Consider the following 24,413-nt stretch of genomic DNA (forward strand, 5'->3'; position numbering starts at 1 on the left):
ATTCAGAGAAGGAGAGAAAGCGCCCATGATACAGTCTAACGCTTCAAATTCTAACTTTCCAATGCTTGAGTGAGTGCCTCAGTGCCAAGGACCACATGGAGTGCCATCCCATTACAGACGACAGCAGCACCAGGCTCCACGAGGTCAGAGGCCACAGCCACAGCAGACCAGGAGAGCCTGCGAGTCTACTAGAAGAAAACAGATCCCCTTACTGGCACACAGAACTGGAAGGGACTTAAAAGATTGAAGCTTCCAGGTTCCACAAAATCAGAATTCCAGTGGCAAGCTTGTGAATCATTTATGTGTTTCCCATTCAGGTTGTGAACCACTGACCTAGTCCACCTGCTTATTTATGTAAATAACAAAATAAAGGTTTGTATGGTCACATAATTTGTGACAACTCACAAGTCACATTATGGCATTTGGGACAAAAATTCAAGGTTTCTACCTTGCAGATCTGCACTTTTTTGACTCTGCTATGCTATACAATAAGCACCTGCTACAATTATTTTTTTAATTTTAATATATAATATATATTAAATATTATATATATTTAGATAGAGTTTTCACTCTTGTTGCCCAGGCTGGAGTGCAGTGGCACGATCTTGACTCACTGCAACCTCTGCCTCCCACATTCAAGCAATTCTCCTATCTCAGCCTCTCAAGTAGCTGGGATTACAGGCACGTGCCACTATGCAGGGCTAATTTTTTTGTATTTTTAGTAGAGACGGGGTTTCACTATGTTGGCCTGGCAGGTCTCAAACTCCTGACCTCAGGTGATCCACCCGCCTCGACCTCCCAAAGTGCTGGAATTACAGGCCTGAGCCACCGCACCCGGCCTAACTGTAAAATATTTGATTGACAAAGATAATACATATTCAAGATGTATAACATGGTGATTTGATAAACATATACATTGTGAGACGGTTACCACAACCAAATTAACACGTCACCACCCATGTCGTATATAATATTCCTGGAATACTGTAACTGAAAGTTTGTACATTTGGCCAACATTTCTCCATTTCCTTTACCCCTCAGCCCCTGGTAACCATCATTTTGCTCTCCCCTTCTATTAGTTAGACATTTTTAGATTTCATATAGGTAGGATCATACAGTATTTGTTTTTATGTGCATGGCTTCTTTCACTCAGCATAAAACACTCCAGTTTATCCAGGATACTGCAAATGACAGGATCTCCTTCTTTTTATGGATGAAAAATATTCCATTGTATGTACAATACCATATTTTCTTTATCCATTCATCCATTGATAAGCAATTAGGTAGTTTCCCTATCTTGGCTATTGTGAATAATGCCACAATGAACACAGGCATACAGGTATCTCTTGGAGATACTTATTTCATTTCATTTGGATACATACCCAAAAGAGGAATTGCTGAATCTCATGGTAGTTCTATTTGTAATTTTTAAAGGAACCTCAATATTTTTTTCCGTAACAGCTGTACCAATTTATATTCCCATTAACAGTGTGCAAGGGTTCTCTCTTTTCTCCACATCCTGGCCAATTCTTGTTATCTTTTGTCTTTTTGATAATCATCCTAACAGGTGTTAGGTGATATCTCACTGTAGTTTTGATTTGCATTTCTCTGACCATTAGTGGTACTGAGCACCTTTTCATATAGCTATGGCCCTGCTGTCCACCTGTATGGCTTCTTCAGAAGAAAAAAAATGCCTATTCAGGTCCTTTGCCCATTTTATATTAATCAGGTTTTTTCTCTGTTTGTTTGTTTTGTTTTGTTTTCTTTTCTTTTTGCTATTGAGTTAGATGAACTTGTTATATATAGGGAGATTAACCGTTTATCAGATGTCGGGTTTGTATCTATTTTCTCCCATTCCATAGGTTGTTTCTTCATTCTGTTGACTGTTTCCTTTGCTGTGCAGAAGCTTTATAATTTGACGTAGTCTTCATTTATTTTTGCTTTTGTTGTCATATTTTAAAACTCACTATCAAAACCAATGTCTTGATAAAGCTTTTCCTTATGTTCTCTTCTAGGAGTTTTATGGTTTCAGATCTTAGATTTAAGTCTTTAATCCATTTCAAGTTAATTTTTGTATATAGTGTAAGACAAGGGTCCAATTTCATTCTTCTGCATGTGGATATCTAGTTTTCCCAGAACCACTTACTAAAGAGATTTCCTTTCCCTATTATATATTCTTGGTGCCTTTGTCAAAGATTAGTTGACCATATACATAGGTTTATTGCTGGGCTTTCTTCTGTTTCATGGGTCTATGTGTCTCTTTTTATGCTACTAACATACTATTTTGATTACCATAGCTCTGTACTGTAGTTTGAAATCAGGGAATGTAATGTCTCCAGCTTTGTTCTTCTTTCTTACAACTGCTTAAGCTACTTGGGGTCTTTTTTAGCTCCATGAGACAGTTATTTCTATTTTTGTGAAAAATGCTATTGGAATTTTGATAGGGATTGCACCGAATCTGTAAACTGCTTTTAGTAGTATGAATTTTAACATTAAGCGTTCCAGTCCATGAATATGGGATATCTTTCCATTTATTTTTGTCTTCTACAATTTATTTCAATGTATTAAACGCTTTCAGCATGCAGATACTTCACCTCCTTGGTTAAATTTATTCCTAAGCATTTTATTCTTTTTGATGCTATTGTAAATAGAATTTGGATAGCTCATTGTTAGTGTATAGAAACCCAACTGACTTTTGTATATTGATTTTGTATCCTGCAACTTTACTAAATTTATTTATTAATTCTAAGAGTTTCTTTGTAGAATCTTTAGGGTTTTTCACATGGTTTGGCTCTGTGTCCCCATCCAAATCTCATCTCAAATTGCAATCCTCATGTGTTGAGGGAGGGAGGTGACTGGATCATGAGGGTGGTTTCCCTATGCTGTTCTCATGATAGTGAGTGAGTTCTCACGAGATCTGGTGGTTTTGTAAATGACAATTTTCACTGCACTTTCACTCTTCTCTCTCCTGCCACCTTGTGAAGAAGGTGCCTGCTTCCCCTTTTGCCATGATTGTAAGTTTTCTGAGACCTCCCTAGCCACACAAAACTGTGAGTCAATTAAACCGCTTCCTTTATAAATTACCCGGTTTCAGAGACGTTCTTTATAGCAGTGTGAAAACAGACTAATACAGTTTTCTATATACACAAAGGTTATGCTATCAGCAAGCAGAGACAATTTAACTTGTTCCTTTCCAGTGTGAATGCCTTTTATTTCTTTTTCTTCTCTAATTGCTATGGCTTGGACTTCCAATACTATGTTGAATAGATGTGAGCTAAAGTAGACACCCGTGTCTTGTTTCTGATTTTCTACCTGGATGATCTACCCACTGTTGAGATCCACTGTTGGGATACTGAGGTCCAATACTATTAGCGTATTGCTATTTCTGTATTCACATCTCTTAATATATGCTTTACATAATAATCAAAATTTTTATATTTTTATATACACAAACTTCTTATTGCAACTATTCCTAGCTTTAAAAGGTAGTAAGGACAGTCACGCACATCAAGACAAATATCTGAAGTGAATAGAATGGAGTTCTACCACGTATACAAATTCAAATATATATGGAAAAGGGGGAAAGAAAGGTACTCTAGTAGCTACAAGTACGGGTGATCCTACCACAGTACTCAAAAATGGAATCCAGGTATGAGCATGAGATAGGAGTCAGAGACTACTACTCTTCTCCTCAGTCTCAATATGTTCCTCCAACGTGAACAGTTTTCTGAATGTGCAAACGACCTGGAATTTAAAAGTGCAGTGTGATTATCATACAGCGTGACCCTCACTTCACACCAATGACTTCACCTAACGCTCAACAATGCCAACTGTACAGTTCAATGATGGAGGTAATCCACTCTGGTGGGCTTGCTGAGACACACTTTTCAGTAACTGTGATAAAACATGATTTTTGCATTACTCACTGAATTTAGACCCTAATCTTAGAATAATATGTGACTCCACTGTGTGAAAGAATTTTCCTTGGCTGTCTGGCATTACAATTTGGTTAGAGGGATTACACAAAAGATTCTCTCCTTTTCTAATGATTTCCATTACAAAATAGGTCCATTGACATGCAAAGAAGAACGACGACTTCAAAGAAAATTACGGAAAATGTTCTTGTCAATCTAAAATACATAAACTGCTCATGAAAGTATAAAAACTTCTATAACCATATTTCTTTTACTCTGTTTTACAATTCCTTAGAACAATAAAAGCTTTTAATGTTCAATAAAAGAGTCAAGTAAAATAGCAACAAGGAGAATGTGGGTTAGTCAAGGAGAATAATGCCTTGGAGAAGAGGGTTGGTAATGCAGGAAAAAAAAAGGCTATGTGGTCAGCAGCTGCATCCTCCTCTACATGACTTTCAGCTCATTGGTGTTTATAGAAATAACACTACATACAGAAAATTTTTATGAAGCACTAAATGCAAGTAAAATTGGGAGTATTCTAAAGAATGCTATAAAGTGGGTGAGATGTAGCAGAAGACTGAACTGCCAGAAATCTAGAGGGTCACTTCAAACATAGTAGGGCAAGGCTACTGGCTGCTTCAAGAAGGTTTGACTTAGTATCTGCAACACCTAGGATGAGAAGATCCTAAATATGCCATCCTGTGAGTGGGCCATGGAAGAAAAGATCTATGGTTCTCATGGTTGGACGGACGGGTGCACAGAGCTGTTATCCCAAAGACTTGGATAAAGTATTCTGCCATCCCCTTAATTATGGTAAACTTATGTGCTGAAGTGAAACTTACTGTTTTGCTAAGGAAAACAAATTCTAATTTTTACTTTCTGATTTGAAATGAATACCAAAGCATAAATGAAAAGTAACATAAAAGCCAAAGGCTCTTAGTTCTTAAATATGCTGAAAAATTTTCAGTTCTCTAAGTCTGTCATTTAGTGCTCATTGAATTTTAGGTTTGTGTGTATTTGCAACTTCTTGATTCTTGGTTGCTTAGAATGCACAGTGAAATGAAAAAAATCATAATCTTTACACAGCTCTCTTTCAGAATGCAAATACATAATGTTTACGTTAGAAAATACTTGATTCTATGTTCATTCCTAGGAGTCATTTAAGGATACCTCTACTTGTAAAATAAAACTATGACGTATTTTTAAGTCTTCCTAATACCATGAAAGACAAAAAAAAATGAAAGATCTTCCAAGATGCTGTATCACTAAGCTTGTCCTTAAAGCAACACAGAGAGCTGCCCTTGCCCACTTCTCATTCTCCTTGACCCCCAAATTTGAAAGAAGAATTGCTATATATAAGAAAAAGCATCTTTAAGAGGAGGAATTTTAATCTCTTAACACTAAATACAAGTGCATGCAGTAGCCAAAACAGCCAATGACTTCTCTGTGAATCTCTTCACTATGGCACTACCATGCCATGAGAGTTCATAGGACTATCTCTCCTCCTGGCGCCTTTATAATCATGGCCACCAGTGTAGAACTATGTCCCACAGGACTTTGCAAACCCTAGTACAGCAGTTAGTACATTCGAGATACCAAAAAAATCTCTATTCAATTACCACAACAACACTGAGATGATAAAACCCTTCCTCATGTAATATTTTCAGGCAGTCAGTTGATTGCTCAACTGCTCAAGGTTTCCATTAACCAGGTATTGTAGGGTGATGTAGGGCAGGGATAAAGATACATAACAATTGCATCCAGTTCCCTTCCCCTGCCATGGAAGGCATTGTTGTCTTCTGAAAGGGTTAAAACTCTCTGAGAAAAAGCCTGAAAGGTCCCTGTGTGAACTCAGGATCTTCACTCAACGTCCATATGCTGACTTGCATAAATCTATAGCCAGATGAGAGTCATAAATTGGGATAGGGTGAGAATTTGGCAAGCCTTACTGCCAAACCACTGAGTTGTTTCATCCATTGTAGAAGGGATGGGCTATTGTACCTGTTTTAAAGGTCTGTAAATTTGCACAGAGCTGTGCTTTATTTAATACAATCTACGATGGTCTGTACATGTGATAACAGAAACTGCTGTGCCACACTGCATCTCAACTGTGAACAAAGTCATCAAGCTACAATGAGAAAATAATCTGCAGAATTGTTCTGGGCTAGCCACTAGGCATCCAACGACTAAGTTTTAGAACCGAGTAAATGAAATCTGCCCTCACACCTCCAGAAGGTAGAGACACAGGATAAGCACTTCAACAAGGAGCATTTAAAACAGACAATATCATTATGACTGTAAGTACATTTTGAAATGTATTATTTTTCCTTGATAAGTCTATCATGTAGATCTGTAATTAGGGACTTTGAAAATAGCTACCTTTTTTAAAACACAATATGCTATAATTGTCTATTAAGTCAATGAGTACTTAGGGACTCTTAAAACTGCTGATTACTTGTTTGCTGTAATTTGGAAGAACAAGCACTAAAGATTCCTTGTGAAATTCTCTTTAAAATAGAATGAAGTTGAAAATGTGCTATTACCTGGTTAGGCTAACAATATTTTTTCGTCGGAATGACATCCATCCATCATCACATTAATTGCTTCACATCTGGCCAAAAAATTGCATTAACTTTTATTTTATCATCTAAGTGAATTTCCATCTCTGAATAAAATTTTTCTAATTCCACAGAGTTTCAATGCTCATAAAAGATGGCATTATTAATCATTCATTGCTTAGTGTAGATTAAGAATTTTATCTCAGTTATCAGGATAAACAATGTACCGGCCATATGGTGTATTTACAAGTCCTTCTGTTGTATTTATATATATGCGGTATATTAAACAAAACTGGATAAAAATGAACTATACCTTTTATCAAGTTATATGCTATTATGCTTGTTTATGTTTAACCGTTAAATAAATTAGCAATGTTCTCAAGGTCATTAATATAAATTATGAAGGCTATATATATTATATTGTAGTTTGTATTATTACTCTATTCATATGCACTTTAACTTCATAATGATGGATAATTTAATTTACTTTGAATCAAGCATTATAATTACTTCCAAATACAAATCAAACAGAAGCTAAAGAAAGAACAATGACACAATTATTTAGACATGGAAGCTATCTAAGAAATCTCATTTTTCTGCCTATCAACTTCCTATTTTGGAAGGTTTCCTTTGTCATTTAGGGAGGGTTATTCTTGGCCTGTGTCTCTCCTACTAGGCTTGACTAGACCAATTCCACAGCTACTACTCAAGAACTCACTCGCTCCATTAAGGTCGCAGGCGAGAGTCCAAGGTGGTCTCTAGAGATGCACGTTGACTTTGCATTAAGTGACTAACCAACACATATAGAGAGACGAGTATACAGACAAACGTTTTTTGGAGTCAGACCATGGAAAACACTAAGAGATACAACATTCACTGTCCTTCCATTAATGAAACCTACAGTTTCATGAGAACTAATGACAACTGAGATGATTACATATGTGTTTTGCACTGTGGAGAAAAGGAAGTGGTCAAATGAAAAATAATAGTGGTTGCTGTTCTTTAGATAATATGGACCCTGGAGGCCTTTCTAAGAAGGGACCATTCGAGATCCATTCTAAAGGGTGAGAAAGAGCCATCCAGTAGAAGAGCAGATAGACCATTCTGAACAGAGAAGACAGCAAACATATATATATATACACAAAGGCCTTTGGGTGGAAAGAGTTTGTGTTCACCAACTGAGAGAAAGGAATAAACGTAGTGAATGAGAGGCTAAAGGAAGACACGGAGGCAAGGGGTGTGTATGTGCACACTCCTCTCTTCTTGCACATCCCCCTCTGTTTTCATTTAGCTCTCGTTCATGCTGGCATTGGAGTGGGCATCTATTTATAGAGAGATGGCCTCAAAACAAGCCTGGGGAAATACTAAAGGACAGCTGTACATCTCTAGAAAGAGATCCCACATGGCTACTTCCACATGGTAGAAGGTCAGTGGCCAAGTTAATGAGCCCAAGGCTATACTTCCATTTCAGCACAGCCTGTGTGGTACATGGAGGGGACCCAGAAGTTCTTATGTGCCTCAGTAAGGAAGCACAGGGTCTCTAAAAGGGCTGGCAGGTAAGCAGAAATATGGTGTCAAGATATCAAAGCCACATCAAGAGTGACTTGGGGACTAGAGCAAACAGCTAGCATCACACTCCTTGGAGGAAGGATCTTGAGCAAGGCCCAGCACCGATGTCCTTATGAAAAGGTAAGGCTCCGTCTTCTCCCTGGGATGAGTGTGCCCTGTGAGCTGCTGATGATCAGAAATGATGTGAAGTCACTGCAGGCGGCCCAGGTATGAGGCTATGCTGTAAGGTTATCTCTTTTGGGGCTTTTCCGCCCTCTTCCGCTCATGCTTCATGCAACATTGCTGACGTTGCAAGACAGAGGGCACCGTCCTTGCTGAAAGCCCAATCTTAGCACTTTCATAGGCCTGGCCCCAGGTTAGGAACCTCTCACTGGGTTACCCACTTTCCTGTTCAGAGAGGGGATAACCAGAGGGAGATGCATCTGATTATAAAAGTACATATTGCAGGGTTTAGGCAAGTAAGAATACATTCTGACCAGGACCAGAGACCCGACTCTGGCTCTCACAAGCTGTATGAATCATTTTGTTGCCTCACCTCTGGATGAGAGGTTTCGATCAGACAAGCTCCTAGAATTCCATCAGTTTTATATTCCACACCCTTATCTTTGGTGACTAGGATAAGAGAATATGAACTGAAACATCTCTCCTGCATCTATTTATTTTTATACCCAAGCTGAGCGAGCAGCTTTGTTCTTAAGTTGGAGATGTCAGGTTTTCCCGTCATAAACAAAAGCCCAGCCTAGTCTGACGCAACGGTCCCTGCACGAGAGGCTCCAGGACATGCCACATGGGTCTCCCTCAAGGGCCAGCGCCACCAGGCTGCTCCATACCCCACCAGCCCTTGTCATGGCGCGTCAGTTTTTGTCATTTCATAACAAACACTTTCTATGTACCCTGGTGAGAAAAGTCTATTAGTTACCAAGTGGTGCATCCAAATCTCCATTTAATTAAAAAATGAATATTTTGTCTCAAGCTATATCTATCTTAGTAGAAGCACTGGGATCTGTCACATTTTTATTTTGTTGCTTTTATTCCTACTTTAAAACAACTACAAAATATTTCTATGGAATCAAATATTTTATTCTGCCTTGTTTAAAACTCTTTCTGATTTCTGAAAGAGTGTTTAAAACAAGGGTTGAAGGGGCAGGGAGGGTGAAGTAAGTGCAGCCATTCCCATCCACAGCGTGGAGAGGCGTGCAGTCCTGGGGGGCTGTCCTGCTGGGGGACTGGCACATTCCATCCTAGAGCCTTCACCAAGTGTTTCCTGACATGAGCTTAGCACCTGCAAGAGCTGCAGAGGTTCCACAGAGTGAGGAGCAACGGTGAAAATACAAGACCCCACCCTAGGATCTCCTGGTCTGAAAGACAAGCCGGCGTTCATTCCGCTACTCAGAGACGACCTTTTGTGTTGCAAGTCAGCAGTGTTCAGAGGCGTTCCAGACTGTGAGATGGAGAGCCAACCGCAGCAGAAGGTCCCTCCGCCATGGAACAGAGTGCAGGGGATGAGAACATAAACAAAGAGCACGCACTACCAGGTCAGCCTGGGAGAACTACCATTAAGAAAAATAAAAGTGGATGGGAGCTGGAGATTAGCAGGGTTACTGTTTGTGGGTGGCCTGGTCAGAGACGGCATCTCTGGGAGGTGACACTTGAACAAAGCCCTGAAGACATGTGGTGGCACCAAGCTCCAAGCCGAGGGAACGGCAGCTGCGAAGTGGAAGTGCGGCAGGTGTGCTACAGGCCCCGCACAAGGCCAGCGTGGCAGGCGCTGAGTGAGGAAGACAGAGACCAGGCTGGGGAAGGCCTCACGTGCAGATAAGCACTTTGCAACAAATTCTGTGAGACAGGGAAAAGCCACTGGGAGGTTCTGAGTTAAGAAAAATGTAACTGTGATATGACAGAAGGGAGGATAAATCACTGTGGGATGATGAGGATGAAGGGACAATTCATTTCCCCAAGAACACCAGAGTTTTGGAGAGGAAGTGACACTTGCATGCAAAGGACTTTATCTGTGCTGCTCTAACACTAGAAAGGACTGACACTGGGCACAAGGGGCACAGACCCCACCCAGCAGAAGAGAAGGTGTTAGTGTAGACTATGACTAGAGGTAGGAGGAGGCCTGAAGACCGTTTTGTGGCCTAAATCAGAAGTAAAAGAATAGGGACTCTAGTAGAAGGCTCAGGTGAAGACTGGTTATGTCCATTTCGTTCGATGACTAGAAAGTTATGGCTGGGCGGAGTGGCTCAAGCCTGTAATCCCAGCACTTTGGGAGGCCGAGGCGGGCGGATCACAAGGTCAGGAACTCGAGACCATCCTGGCTAACATGGTGAAACCCCATCTCTACTAAAAATACAAAAAAACTCAGCCTGGCGTGGTGGCAGGCGCCTGTAGTCCCAGATACTCAGGAGGCTGAGGCAGGAGAATGGCATGATCCTGGGAGGCAGAGCTTGCGGTGAGCTGAGCTTGTGCCACTGCACTCCAGCCTGGGTGACAGAACAAGACTCTGTCTCAAAAAAAAAAAAAGAAAGTAAGTTCCACAACAATTCAGTGAGGATAATTTTATTTCACTCGTGATATATTTAAAATGTATTCAGCTTTTTCTTTTTTGTTTTGTTTTTTTTTTAAGAACAGCAAACAGTCCTCAGTTGAATTCCACTTTGAGGGCCTGCTTATCTTCTATGTGACTCAATAATTCTGAATGTTGTGAACTGTCCTAAATGTTATTCAATCCACTCTGCAATCAGCAACCCCTTTATGGATGGTACGATTATAACAAGTATCTAGGGAAAAACCATGCTGGTTGTATATGTTTTAGGAAACAAAGTCAACTCCTAATTTTCTGGATCAATGAAGAGCATGGGCAGCATGGGACACAGATGTGCCTGTGCTACTCACCCCAGCCGCGTCACGTCCTTAGGTTCCCTGTGAGCCAGACAGCTCGGAAGCAGCCAGAGCTGTGTTTAATCTCACAGGCCTGCAAGTTCAGAGGTCATGGAACTCATCCAAACGCACAGAGTTGGCCGGGGGCAGTGACTCACGCCTGTAATCCCAACACTTTGGGAGGCCAAGTTGGGTGGATCATTTGAGGTCAGGAGTTCAAGACCAGCCTGGCCAACATGGTGAACCTTAGTCTCTACTAAAAATACAAAAATTAGCCGGGCATGGTGGTGGGATCCATAATCCTAGTCATCCAAGAGGATGAGGCAGGAGAATCACTTGAACTTGGGAGACGGAGATTGCAGTGAGCTGAGCTCGCACCACTACATTCCAGCCTGGGTGACAAGAGTAAAAATCAGTCTCAAAAAAAAAAAAAAGACACGGAGTTAGAGCAGAATGGAAATATACATCCAGTCTTCCGAACTCCAGAGTCTATCATCTAGCTTCTCAAACTTGGTTAATTTCCAAAGCAGGAAAAACTGGACATCCCATTGTCCAATGGAGTAGGTAATCTATGTGTGAATAATAAACAATACAGTAAAAGAAACAAACTCCATTAAAGAAAGTTTACATCAAATGTGCCTGGGATTACAGTTTCCAAATGATGTGACTAGAAAGATACAAAATGTGACCCAGTTAGACGACCAGAGCAGGCATGGTTTTTAGGTTCTGATATTTTCATATTGTTTAAGGACATTCCAGAAACACAAAGCATGATAGAAAGGTCTTGACAATTCAACAGTGCTAAGACATCAATATTTAGTTTCAATTCTAACTGTAGGAAAAGCCCACCATGAGGGACTCTATGTCAAATAAAGCAGACAAATTGCATCCTCATGGATGAGAAAAGGAGAGTTTAATCTGGCAGCAGGGTACAAGGGCAAACTGCAGGTGATCATCTGTAGTTAGGAACAGCAGCTAAGAGGAAGCTGTCATCACCTGGTCATACAAGTTGGACTCTTCTCAGTTGAATGGGAACATTTTTTATTCTCAAGAGGCTTTTCCCAGTTAACTTTTCAACAACTTACACTGGGCCTTAGGGCTTGAATATTATGGTCCTGCCTCAAATTTACTGCACAAGCATTTCTGTAGAAGCTGGGATCTACGGTGTGTACTCTATCTTGGCTCAGTGTCTGCAATGAGATTAAATGGCACTAGATAAATAGAAACAAACTAAAGGGACTATCACTTGTTTAGAAAGATCTAAAATTTTAATAAGTTCTAATAAAATGTGTATGGAGAACCAACAAGTTCTAGTGTTGCCTACACTTGTGCCATTTTCACCTCTAGAGGGGCTGCCACTAACTAGTCCAGGCCCGGTGTGCTCATGTGAGCCCAGCTCAACACTGTCCCGAGGTTTCTTCCTGGACTCACCCCACTGCATTCTGCTCACTCTGTAAAACAACAGTAGCAATCTAGATTTCGTTTTTACTCATCCATGCGCAGTTGTGTGATTTTACTGTTTCATACATTTGTAAACCACAGCCCCTTCACACACAAATTGGAAGCTCACTGAAAAAAATACATATAATTCTTACATATACATATATATATACACGAAAGCTAAGAGAGAATATACCTGTGTGTGTATGCATTTTTCTTCCTCTGTTTCCAAGGTTTTCATTACAACAAAAACTACTAATTTGTTGAAAAAAGGGAAAATATTCATAAAGAAAAACAGATGAGAATAATAGATTAAAAAACCCTCTACCTCATATTTTCTTTTGGTCATTCTTTTTTCATATAATATCACTGGTAGACAACCTACTATGATCAATCTTTTGTAAAAATCCACTAAAGTAAATCAATACAATAAAGTTCAAGACAGACTCCACCTCTATAAAATATAGAGTAGATTCCATGATCTCTAAGATCGTTTTCCCAAGCCCTCAACTTTTAGTAGTCTCTGCAGCATTTGACCAATAAAGTTGTCATATATAAGTACCTAACACAATTGTTGAGTCACACAAATACAACAAAAATAAAATAAAAGAGTTCAAAAAAATCCAAAAGTTGGCCGGGTGCGGTGGCTCAAGCCTGTAATCCCAGCACTTTGGGAGGCCGAGACGGGGGGATCACGAGGTCAGGAGATCGAGACCATCCTGGCTAACCCGGTGAAACCCCGCCTCTACTAAAAATACAAAAAAAACTAGCCGGGCGAGGTGGCGGGCGCCTGTAGTCCCAGCTACTCGGGAGGCTGAGGCAGGAGAATGGCGTAAACCCGGGAGGCGGAGCTTGCAGTGAGCTGAGATCCGGCCACTGCACTTCAGTCCGGGCGACAGAGCGAGACTCCGCCTCAAAAAAAAAAAAAATCCAAAAGTTAAAATATCTTAAAATATCTCTAAAATATCTGGAAATTAATGTTGGCCAGCTGACTTTAATCATATGTGATAAAATACTGCGTGTGGTTGTATAGATACACTTACAAAACTCTGTTTTGATCTGATTCTAAAAGATACTGGACATTATAGTGAGAAAAGTTTAGTCTGAATTATATGAGTAAATAAGATTAACCCATCGACTCAACTGGCATTCAGAATAAAAGATGACTGGATGTGATTGTTTGTACACATATCATAGAAAAAATACAGGGTAAAAGGGTGGTACACGTGACTCCTCTGCAGAGCAGGTGCCCTGCAGCCTCCATGCCACACAGGCATTTCACAACAACTGAGCGGTGTGATTTTCCTGTAAGAAAAGCAAAGATATGGAGGAAAGCTATAGAAAGGTGACATATTGTCTTCAGATTCTTAGAAGGCTGGTGTTCAAGGTACTGTGAGTAAATGTGTGATGTAAATGAAGGGTTTTGAGGGGAAAATGGTGGAGGATAGGTGAGTAATGCATTGACTATGAAGGGCTTTGTGTGCATGCAAAGGAGTCTCAGGCTGATAGGATACTCCACCAAAGAAGAGTTTTAATAACACAGAAAACAAGGTGAGTTTGGGGTTTTATACAGACTATTCCAGGAAAGAAGAGAGAAAAGACAATCATAACGTCACTGCAACAGTCAATGACAGCCCCTCAAATGGTGTTTTGTTAGAGTGCCTAGAGCAATCATTTGTTTCTCCTTCCCAGTGGAAAAAGAATTCAATGATAAATAAATAAATAAGTAACAGAATCGGTTTTGGAGTAGGGGTGTGTTTGTATATGGGTGTGCATGTGTGTGTGTGTATGTACTTTTGCTTTCACAATAGGGGCAGGGATGACACATATTGAACCAGATCACAAGCATGTCTTAAAGTATAGGTATTTCAAAATCAATAAAACATAATTATGGTGCAGATATAAATAATTAGAACCATAAGATTAAGCAAACAACCTATAACAAGCTACATTAATCTTGATTAATCTAAACAAACAAGTTTATAACAAGAAAGTCAAACACAGCGAAAACAGAAAATCACAACCAACCAAAGACAACCAATTACAAGTTATCTTCCCCCCAAATTCTAGCAAATCTAATTACCTGCCTGTGAATACACAAAATACTCATCTTGTAATACTGCCAACAACACATGGATGTCAAACTTCTTAAGAAAAATTGAATTAGAGTATTTGGAAAACCCTAATCACATTAATTTTTGCTCAATTTCAAATCTGGAACTCTTAGTAACTCCCATTTAATAACTTACATAAGAATGAAAATCTAGAGAATACCACATTATTTCCTGAGAGAAGTTAGTATTAATTGAGCACATAACTATGGAGTAGGCAGTTTTTGAATTCTATCCATTCATTTATTTCATTTAATAATTATAAACTCATGAGGTAGATATTAATATTATCTTTATTTTATAGATGAGGAAACTGAGGCATAGAGAGGCACACACTAAGCAAGCTTTAAACTGAGATTCAAAGCCCAGCATTCTGACTCCACTTTTCTCATTTTTAACCACTAGTCTATACTGCTCTAGAACCTGCATTTTTAGATTTATCCTAGGCTCATCAGGAGAACCTGTGCAACTCACTAGCAGACTACAGGCCACATTCTGAGAAGCATCTGTAACTATGATGACACCTCAAAATAATACAATAGCATTGAGAAGATGCATTGCGGTCAAAGCATTGGGGGTCAAAGATAGATTCTGGAGAATTAAGAAAGAGAACCAGCAGGACACCTGGTGACTGTTTATATGTGTGGACTGAGGAAGGGGCCAAGAGGGAGCAGAGTCTGGAATGGCAACTTTGGAAGCAAACAGAAACTATAGTAGAAAGAGCAAGTTTTTGGCTTGGGATGGAGGTTGGGTTTGATGCATAGACTCTGGGATGCTTCTGAGACATTCAGGTAGAAAATCCAGCTGGGTAGAGTGACAAAGGAGCAGACAATGCTTGGAGTGGAGTGAAGAGAGCTGTCCCTGTACCTGCAATGCTGGTCCATGCCTACCCCAGAGGACATCGTTCACACATGAGAAAGTTACTGGCTGAGGGATGGATGCACAGGGGTGTATTGGGGGGTTTACATAGAGAACTATCTCTGTGACATGCTGGGGTGTGAAACCCGGGAGGATAAAAAGCAAGACCGAAGGAAAGCACAAAGCACAAATGCTGGCGCCCTTCCCTACTTGGAGTCCCTCACATGGTGCTGACCATGGTCCCCTTCATTCTACAGTCTTGGGGTACTGGTCCTATCTGTGCCAATACACTGTCGGCTCCAGAAGGGCCTTCGTCTCTTTGATTTTGTAGTTTTTGAAGAATCTAGCACAATGTAGAACTCTTTGTCCAATTATTTAGTCAGGGATTCTTCTCATCTTTACAAGAAGTCCTTTGAGGCCTAAGGTTCAAGCATCATTAGGCTGGCTGTGTGTAAGATATCCTCATTAATAGAAAAGCATTCTAGCTTAATCCTAAGAAACCAACGGGAGGGAAAGAGAAGCAGTGAGGAAACAAAACAAACATGAGAATGGAGAACACTTGCACTTGTGTCTGGAACCGGTTATTAGTCATGTCAGCCTAATCAGATCAGAGGACTCCTTCAGACAAAAAAACAAGGTATTCTGGGTTGAGGCTCATTAAAATTTAAAGTGGTTAATTTCCTCCTTAACTTTAAGTAGCTAGAAAGACAGAAATAATAAAGATGTGAGTAAAGTAGAGGATTTTAAATTTTTTATAAGGAAAAAAAATCTGAAAATTGTTGGAAGTTAAAATATTTTAGTTTTCCAAAAGACTTCGTGTAGTCTGTTCTATAAAATAAAGATCAGATGTTTAAAAAAAAAAGAAGACGAACTTGTTAAAACCAATGACCAAAATTAGATGAATTTAGATATGCTAGCTCAGTTCTCCAAACTCAAATGTAGAAAATAAAGATTCCTTTGGAAAACACTATCAAAATAATTTTTTAATGATTATCACTTTTCATTAATATAACGCATGCCCTCTGAGGCTTAATTGGAAATAATTGGCTTTCAGTGTAGCTGTAGTGATGATTAATTCTCCTATGTGATATTTAGCTTTCAGATGCCTATAATGGCATGAATAAGCAACAGTATGGCTGGAAATCAGGCTAAGTATTTAAAGGGCAATGACAAAGAGCAAAGTACTCACGCTGCGGCACTTCCAGGGGATGCCCTGTGACATCGCACCATCCGATCGGGTGGATGTCAGGGCTGTCTGCCTCCACCCAGTAGTCATACTTATGGTCCCAACCATCAAAATGAACCTGTTAAAATGAGTTTCGAATGATTAATATTTAGTAATTAGTATTTCACTATTCCTGTATCGAAATACTTGAATACAAGTATCTGAAGCTGAGATTGAAATTTTATTAATCACACCTTGCAGTTGAAATAATATTTAAAATGTGCCATTCTACAGCCTTCTAATCCAGCCAACAAAGGCGATTGTACCAAATTTTCAAAGAAATTAAAGAGGTTGGTAAAGAAAAAAATTGTCAGGGATTGATCAGAATTTGAAGAGGTAAGCCCAATCCATTTTCTCAACTAAGACAAATACTGGAATGCTGTTGAGGGAAAACTCTTTGTCCTGAGTAACTGTCCCATTAACCACTTCAAGAACCATGTCAGCATCATCAACATTAAGCGTCACCAACTTGACATTAGTACAAGCGCTATACCAATGGGAAATGCACAGATTAGAGTATAAAGAAACAATCAATCCCTAAAACCTCACAAATGAGAGATGGGCCCATTGGAACAATGGAGGCAAAAACAGGAGACAAAATATGGTAGAGGGTAGATAGATTTTAATAGCTACCATAAGAGCTATTTAAAGACCAAGGGTAAGCTATCAGGAAACTTTCGAGCAAGAGGTAGGGCCCAGGTCCAGCCATCCCACTGGCATAGGCTCAAACAAGCTAATTATTACAAGGATAATTTATCATGCATCTTATCTATAAAACACACACAGACATACCATGCATACATATAAGAATAATTAAATCCCAGTCTCTGAAACAAAAAATCAAATACTTATTTCTTAAAATAAACATAATTATTTCTTTTTAAAAAAGCTATATCCTTTCCAATGCAAAGAAGCCCACTTAAGTTTTTGAAAATCATATTTGAATAAAAAGAGCAAGATGCCTAGTACTATAATAAGCCAACCTGAAATATAAATCCATTATGCAGAACATAAGACCAAAAAAGCAAAATTCTATATTTTCAGTCCCAAACAAACTCCCAATATTTTTTCTCAAGAGTCATCTTTCTAAGCAAGTGGTTTTCAAAGTGTGATTCTCAGACTATCAGCATCACCTGGACACTTGTTAAAAATACAAATTCTTGACCTCCACCCCAATCCTACTGAATCAGAAACTCTAAAGGTAGAGCCTAACACCATGTGTTAACAAGTTTTCTACATGAATCTGTTATATGCTAAAGTTTGAGAACCAGAGATTACAGTAATAACTTTCAAAAGTATATTTCTACCAAACTTGGGTTCCTGACGATGACAGAGTGCCCTTTCATAGTAATAACCATAAAACTGGACATATGCAGTGACTATTTTCTGACGTTGGACAATAGACAGCACAGAAATGCAATCCCTAAGTAAAGGAAAACATCCCAGATGAGCCCTTAATATCAGCCTGGAGACAATTTCCTGATTGCAGCACAAAGAGGAGAAACATAAAGAAAACAGTTATGCAGTCAGAAAGACACAGATTGCAGATCAGAGCGGATGATGCAGCTGGAAGTTAAAAGGACAAAATATTGGAGAAGACAGAACTACAAAAAAGGGAGAACCAAAGGCCAGGTGCAGTAGCTCATACCTGTCATCCCGGCACTTCGGGAGGCCAAGGACGGAGGATGGCTTGAGCCCAGGTGTTCCAGACCAGCCTGGACAACATGGTGACACCTCATCTCTACAAAAAAATCAAAAACTAGCAAAGTGTGGTGGTGTGCACCTGTGGTCCCAGCTACTCAGGAGGCTGAAGTAGAAGAATCACCTCAGCCTGGGGAGGTTGGGGCTGCAGTGAACCATGATCATGCCATTGCACCACAGCCTGGGTGACACAGCAAGACCCTGTCTCAATAAAGAGGAGGACCTAAAAGTCCATGGGAGGTTATTCACAAGACCTTGACCAAGGGCTGGACTTCCCATGCACCACGTGAGACTTTTTGAAGCCAAGCAGAGAGTACCTGATACGAGGCTGAGAATGAAACAAAGATACTAGAGGTCATACGTTGCGGGGAGACGGGAGACACTAATGTGGAGAAATCTCAATAACACTTTGACAATTTCACTGAGACACCACAAAGTTCACATTTTTTGGGAAAGAAAGACGCCCCAGATAAAGCATTACTCATGAACAACCCTAAAAAAGGGGTAAAATCAAGCCTTCGCCAGATGAAGAATTACCAGTAATAAATTCCCTGACAGAATGAACTCTATTCTTTAAAACAAAACAAAACAAAAAAACAAAAACAAAAATAATAAATACTCCCACTATATACTGTATCATTTTGTATGTATAACGTACAAAAGTTTACTAAACATGTAAATAAGCAGATGATTGTGAGCCATACTCAATTTGTAAAGAAGTAGTCAACAGAAATAGATCTTAAGATGACCCAGATGTTGTAATTGGCAGAAAAGGAATGCAAAGTAGTTATGAAAATATGTTCAAAAACTTAACTGAAACGGTCTAAATTAGTGAACAGAGAATTTCAAGCGAGAAATGGAAACTATAAAAGAGAAGCACAGAGAAATTCTAGAAGCGAATAGCAAAATATCTTAAATATTGCTGGATGACAATATTATTGCTGGATGGCAATACTAGCACATTGGAGATGCCAGAAAACCAGACGAGTGAATATAAAATATAAAAACAGATTCATAGAAGTTATTAACCTAAAGAATAGATGATGTTCTGGTGTGATGCCGCACACCTATAATCCCAGCACTTTGGGAGGCCGAGGCAGGCAGATCACTTAGCGCCAGCAGGTTGAGACTAGCCTGGTCAACATGGTGAAGCCCCATCTCTACTAAAAATGCAAAAATTAACTGATGTGGTGATGCATGCCTGTAGTCCCAGCTACTTGGGAGGCCAAGGCACAAGGATGGCTTGAACCCGGGAAGCAGAGTTTGCAGTGAGCTGAAATTGTGCCACTGCACTCCAGCCTGGGCGACAGAGTGAGATTCTGTCTCAAAAAACAAACGAACAAACCAACAAACAAAACAAAGATGATACGAGATTTAAATAATAAATAGAGCCTGATAATATCAACTCATCTAACACACGCATATTTGATTCTGGAAGGAGAGGAGGACACAGACAATGGAGCAGGAATAGTGGTCAAACAAAACCAATGCAGAAAGGATAATGGTTAAAACAAAAAAACTCCCAATTTGGCCAAAAATACCAATTAGCAAGCTTAAGAATGACAAAACCTGAGCATAATAAATACAAAGGAAATCAAAACTAGGCAAATCATAGACCACTGAAAATGAAAGCTAAAGGGAAACCCTGAAAGCCACTGGAGACAATGCAACACATTACAAAGAGCATAGCCGCGATGGGAAAGTGTGCCACCTTCTCACCAGAAACGGTGCAGGCAGGAAGATAATATAATGACATCCTTAAAACACTAACAGGAAACATAAAAAGCTGTCAACACAGAATTTCAATTCCTACAAAAATATCCTTCAAAAAAGACTAAAACAGAGAAATTTTCAGATAAACCAAAAAAGGAGAATACGCATTTATAGATGTATACTGTAAGAAATATTACAGGGAGTATTTCAGGTTGATGCTAAGTGATGCCAGATGGAAACTACGACCTACGTGAAGAGCACTAGCAATAGCAAATATGCGGGGAAATATGCAAGGCTAGTTCCGCATTCTAAGTGTAATCAATTAATTCAATACACCACAAAATAAGAAGAAAAGTAATGTGGTCATCTCAATGGATACAGAAAAAGCATTTGACAAAGTTCAATACACAACGATAAATACTTCAGCAAACTAGAAATAGAAGGGAACTCCCTCAGTCTGATAAAAGGCATCTATGAAACACAGGTAACATCATACTAAGTAATACTTTATTGAATGCTTCATCCCCAAAATCAAGAATAAGGCAAGTGTATTCATTCTTACTGTTTCTAGTCAACATTGTAATGTAGTGCAATTAGGCAAGAGAAAGAAATATTAATAAAAGGCATGAAATTTGCAAAACAAGTCAATATAAAACAATCAATTGTATTAATATACACTGGCAACAAAAAATTTAAAAAATATTAATTTTTAAAAAATTTCCTTTAGAATAGCATTAAAAATGAAGAACTCAGCAAAACATCTGAGAAAATAAGAAAATGTGCAAGATCTATACATTGAAAGCTAGAAAACATTCCTAAGATAAACTAAAAGATGATCCCACATAAGTGAAGAGAACTATCATGCCCACAGGCTGGAAGACTCAATATCATTATTGATACGTCATCTCTTCCCAGATTGTTCCATAAATTCAATATAATCCCACTCAAAAAGGTAGGCCTTTTGTTTTGTATCATTTGACAAGCAGATTCTAACATTATAAAGGAATGAAAAATGATCTAGCTTATCCAAAACAATTTTGTAAAAAAAATTAACAAAGTTGGGGAACTGATACTATTTGATTTTTAGAATTACTACAAAGGCACAGTTATTAGGACAGTGTTGTACTGGCTTAGGATAGACACATATATTAATAGAACAAAATACTGTGTATAAATTGATCCACTTATATTCAGTCAATCAATTTTCAAAAACATGACAAGAGTGTTCAATGAGGAAAGGACAGTCTTTTCAACAAATGGCACTAGAATGCATGAACATCAACATGTGAAAAAAAATGAGCCACTTGACTTCCACCTCACATCACACACACACAAGAATTTGAAATGATACATAAACAAAATATAAAAGCTGAAACTGTAAAACCCAAGAAGAAAAGATAAAGTCTTCACGATATTGGAATATTCAAGGATTTATTAGCACACAGAAGGCACTACCCCCACAATAATACATTAATAAAGTCCTTTTTTAACCTGAATCAAAAACTTTTGTTTTTCAAAATCACCAAGAAAAATAAGAAGTGAGTCACAGGCATTTGCAATACATTTATCTGACAAGAGACTTGACAGAAAATGTAACGTAAAAAACGGGCAAAAGACTCAATGAACATTTTGAAAAAAAATTCATGAACGATCAATAAACAGACTTTTAAAATCTCAATATCACACTTCACCAGAGAAACCAAAATGAAATACTACTGCATACCCACTCAAGTGATTTAAATGACAGACAAAATTTCCCAACGTCAGTTATTGCTGAGGCTGTGGAGCTCCTGAAACATTCATACTAATGTCAGCAGAGGTGTAAAATTGCACAACCACTTTCAATAATGTTATGCTACTTTTTAAAGAAGCTTAAGCCATGTGCCTACCTACCCTGTGACTCCTAGTAATTCCAACAAAAGTGATGAAGATATAAAGTTGTGTAAACAAATGTCCCTTGCAGTTTTATCCATCATAGTCCAAACCTGAAAACAACCCAAATGCCCAACAGGTGAACATTCATTCACAAACAAGTGTGCAGTGTCCATAAAATGAATACCAGTTCAGCAATAAAAAGGGATAAACTGTTACACATGCATGAACATGGGAACAACAGACTTCATGTTGGGCAAGGAGGCAGACGCAATAGTGCATGCTGTGTGACCCCACTGATAGGAAATCTGACAACAGGCAATAGAAAGCAGGTCCATGGTTGTCTGGGAGAACGGTGGGAGCATGACTGGCTGAGAAGGAGCACAAAAGGAAGCGTCTGTGTTGTTGGAAGTGCTCTACATCTCGACTGGGATGGTGGCTATGCAAGATATATTATACATTTTTCAACACTCATCAAAATGCGTGCATAAAATCTCTACATCTTATCATTTGCAAATTACATCTCAATATAGTTACTTTATTTAAAACGTTTCTACATTCAGCTGCTGTCACATGTGGCTGCTCTGTCTCCTACTATCTTCTACTGATGGCGATGTTGCAGCACTCAAGACATAGCCAGGCACCCTAGGACTGTCAGTACCAGACCACTGAATATTTGAGGCGTGAAGAGGCAACACTGGTGTTCCTTTTTGGAATGATGCTTCCTGCTCTGGAATTACCAACAGGAAGAACTTTGTGTAAGTCCATATAACGGAGCGAAGAAGAAATAAATTTCCCAAGCTTCAACTAATTTCAATGCCCTTCCCCTTTTAACTCTGGGGTGCAATTTTTTTACGTTTCAAAAGCAAGGAAGTCGTGTCAAAGCACAAACAGGACAGGCAGGCCAAACACCCCAGCAAGGTCCTGCTTCGAGGAGTTAGGCCTTTCTGTTTCAACTATTGTGGTGGTCCTGACAATCACACTGCAGAATTAGGTCTCAACTGAAGAAGTAAAAAAAAAAAAATCTTTTTCAATTTTTTTTGACAGCAGACACAATAGTTTTATGTACTCTATTCAACATTTTCCTCTTATGTTCATTAATAAATATTAAACTATCATTTCCAGGGTTGTATATAACTGCTCACAAAGAAACCAAGGGAATTAAAAATAGCCCCCCAATCCAATGATGTGGTTCTCCCCTCCCCAGCAAGGGCTGTCTAAACTCCAAATTTATAATCAAAATCTGTGGCTATGTAGAATACATCTTTATGAAAGATATTTTCATATCTTTGGATCATATCTTTGGATCTGTGGAATAAAAATCCATTTAAAAAAATTCTAACCAGATGGTCAAGTTAATAGAGGAGACGGGCATTTTAAGTCTATTTACCAAGAGTCCTTTTGTAAAGCAAAGCCTCGTTTTGAAAACCAAATCATCTCCAGCATTGTATTTCATACATTTATTATTTTTCACATATCTGGGTTTGCATAAAATAAATATGTAGACCCTTCTTGCTCAAGCTTTGATAAACTAGAAAACAAAGATCAGATCACTGAATCAACCACTGTCTCAAGTTCTTATCCTTAAACAGACAGTAATGTTTCCTAATGGCATTAACATTACACATTAGCTATTAAAGAGTGGTAAGTAATAACTTGGAAATTTAAAAATTAGATCAGCATATTAAAAAAAAAAAAAAAAAAACAAGGAAAAACTCCATGGCGTAAATCTCACACTTCCAACTGTCTGCACCAACACAGTCTCTGTTTTTCCTTATCTTTACTTCCCAACGCCCACAGCAGGACTTGCCCCGAGCCCCTTAAATGTACCCCAACACCTCAGTCATCTTCGCTGCTCCCACGGCACCTAGCCGTGTGTCTCACCGATTTTCAAGGCTCAAAGCCCATCATCTGAATAGGATGCAAGACAGTAATCACATCGTCTCATTGTTCTTTTGGGCAATTGGAAGACGAGGCAGTTATTACAATACTTAGGAACATCGGGGCTAAATTTAATGCTCAGTCACAATAATTTTATTAGCCTAAGTGACTATTACATTGTTTTATTTTGCTACATTGTTTTTAAATTTTTAATTTCCACCTTAACAGGCTTATTGGATATGTTTGTTTTACTGTCAGAGTCCTCAAATCTATTTTACATACTTACAGCAAACAAATTGTAAGTGCAGATATGATGCTGACTTCTTCAGAAACAGCCTCTATTGTGCCTGAACCCTTCTAGCTTCAATGTAATACATTTTGAGTTCACTAGGCTTAAATTTAATTCTAGAAAGGAGAACTGGGTTTTAATATGTTATCCTGATACCTATTGCTCATAACTATCGGTGCTAGTAAGATTATAGTTCATCTTACTTCCTGTGATGCCAGGCTCTGGGCTCTGTTGAGGGATGGCAAAGGGGAGTTCAGGGATAGTAATGAGGCAAGACATCTGCCTTACTGTGGTGCAAGAATGCTTGCACCGTGCCTTTACAGAATACTCTCATAAACCAAGAGCAAGAGTGTTGCGTATGGCAGAGGACACACTTTTATTGTGTGCTTATGTATTCCAGGC

At 39.0% G+C, this 24,413-nt stretch overlaps 1 protein-coding gene across 2 annotated transcripts in view; it reads right to left on the reverse strand.

Moving 5' to 3' along the window:
• The window catches only part of L3MBTL4 (L3MBTL histone methyl-lysine binding protein 4), a 417,980-nt gene that overhangs the window by 189,687 nt on the left and 203,880 nt on the right, over positions 1-24,413 (reverse strand). For both annotated transcript variants that reach the window (XM_023228495.2, XM_026456030.1), the window contains exon 13: positions 16,520-16,634. In XM_023228495.2, the coding sequence (XP_023084263.1) occupies positions 16,520-16,634 (115 nt within the window). The remainder of the gene's footprint in view (positions 1-16,519; positions 16,635-24,413) is intronic.

The sequence above is a fragment of the Piliocolobus tephrosceles genome, chromosome 18, assembly GCF_002776525.5.
Source record: "Piliocolobus tephrosceles isolate RC106 chromosome 18, ASM277652v3, whole genome shotgun sequence".
Taxonomy (NCBI): Eukaryota; Metazoa; Chordata; class Mammalia; order Primates; family Cercopithecidae; genus Piliocolobus; species Piliocolobus tephrosceles.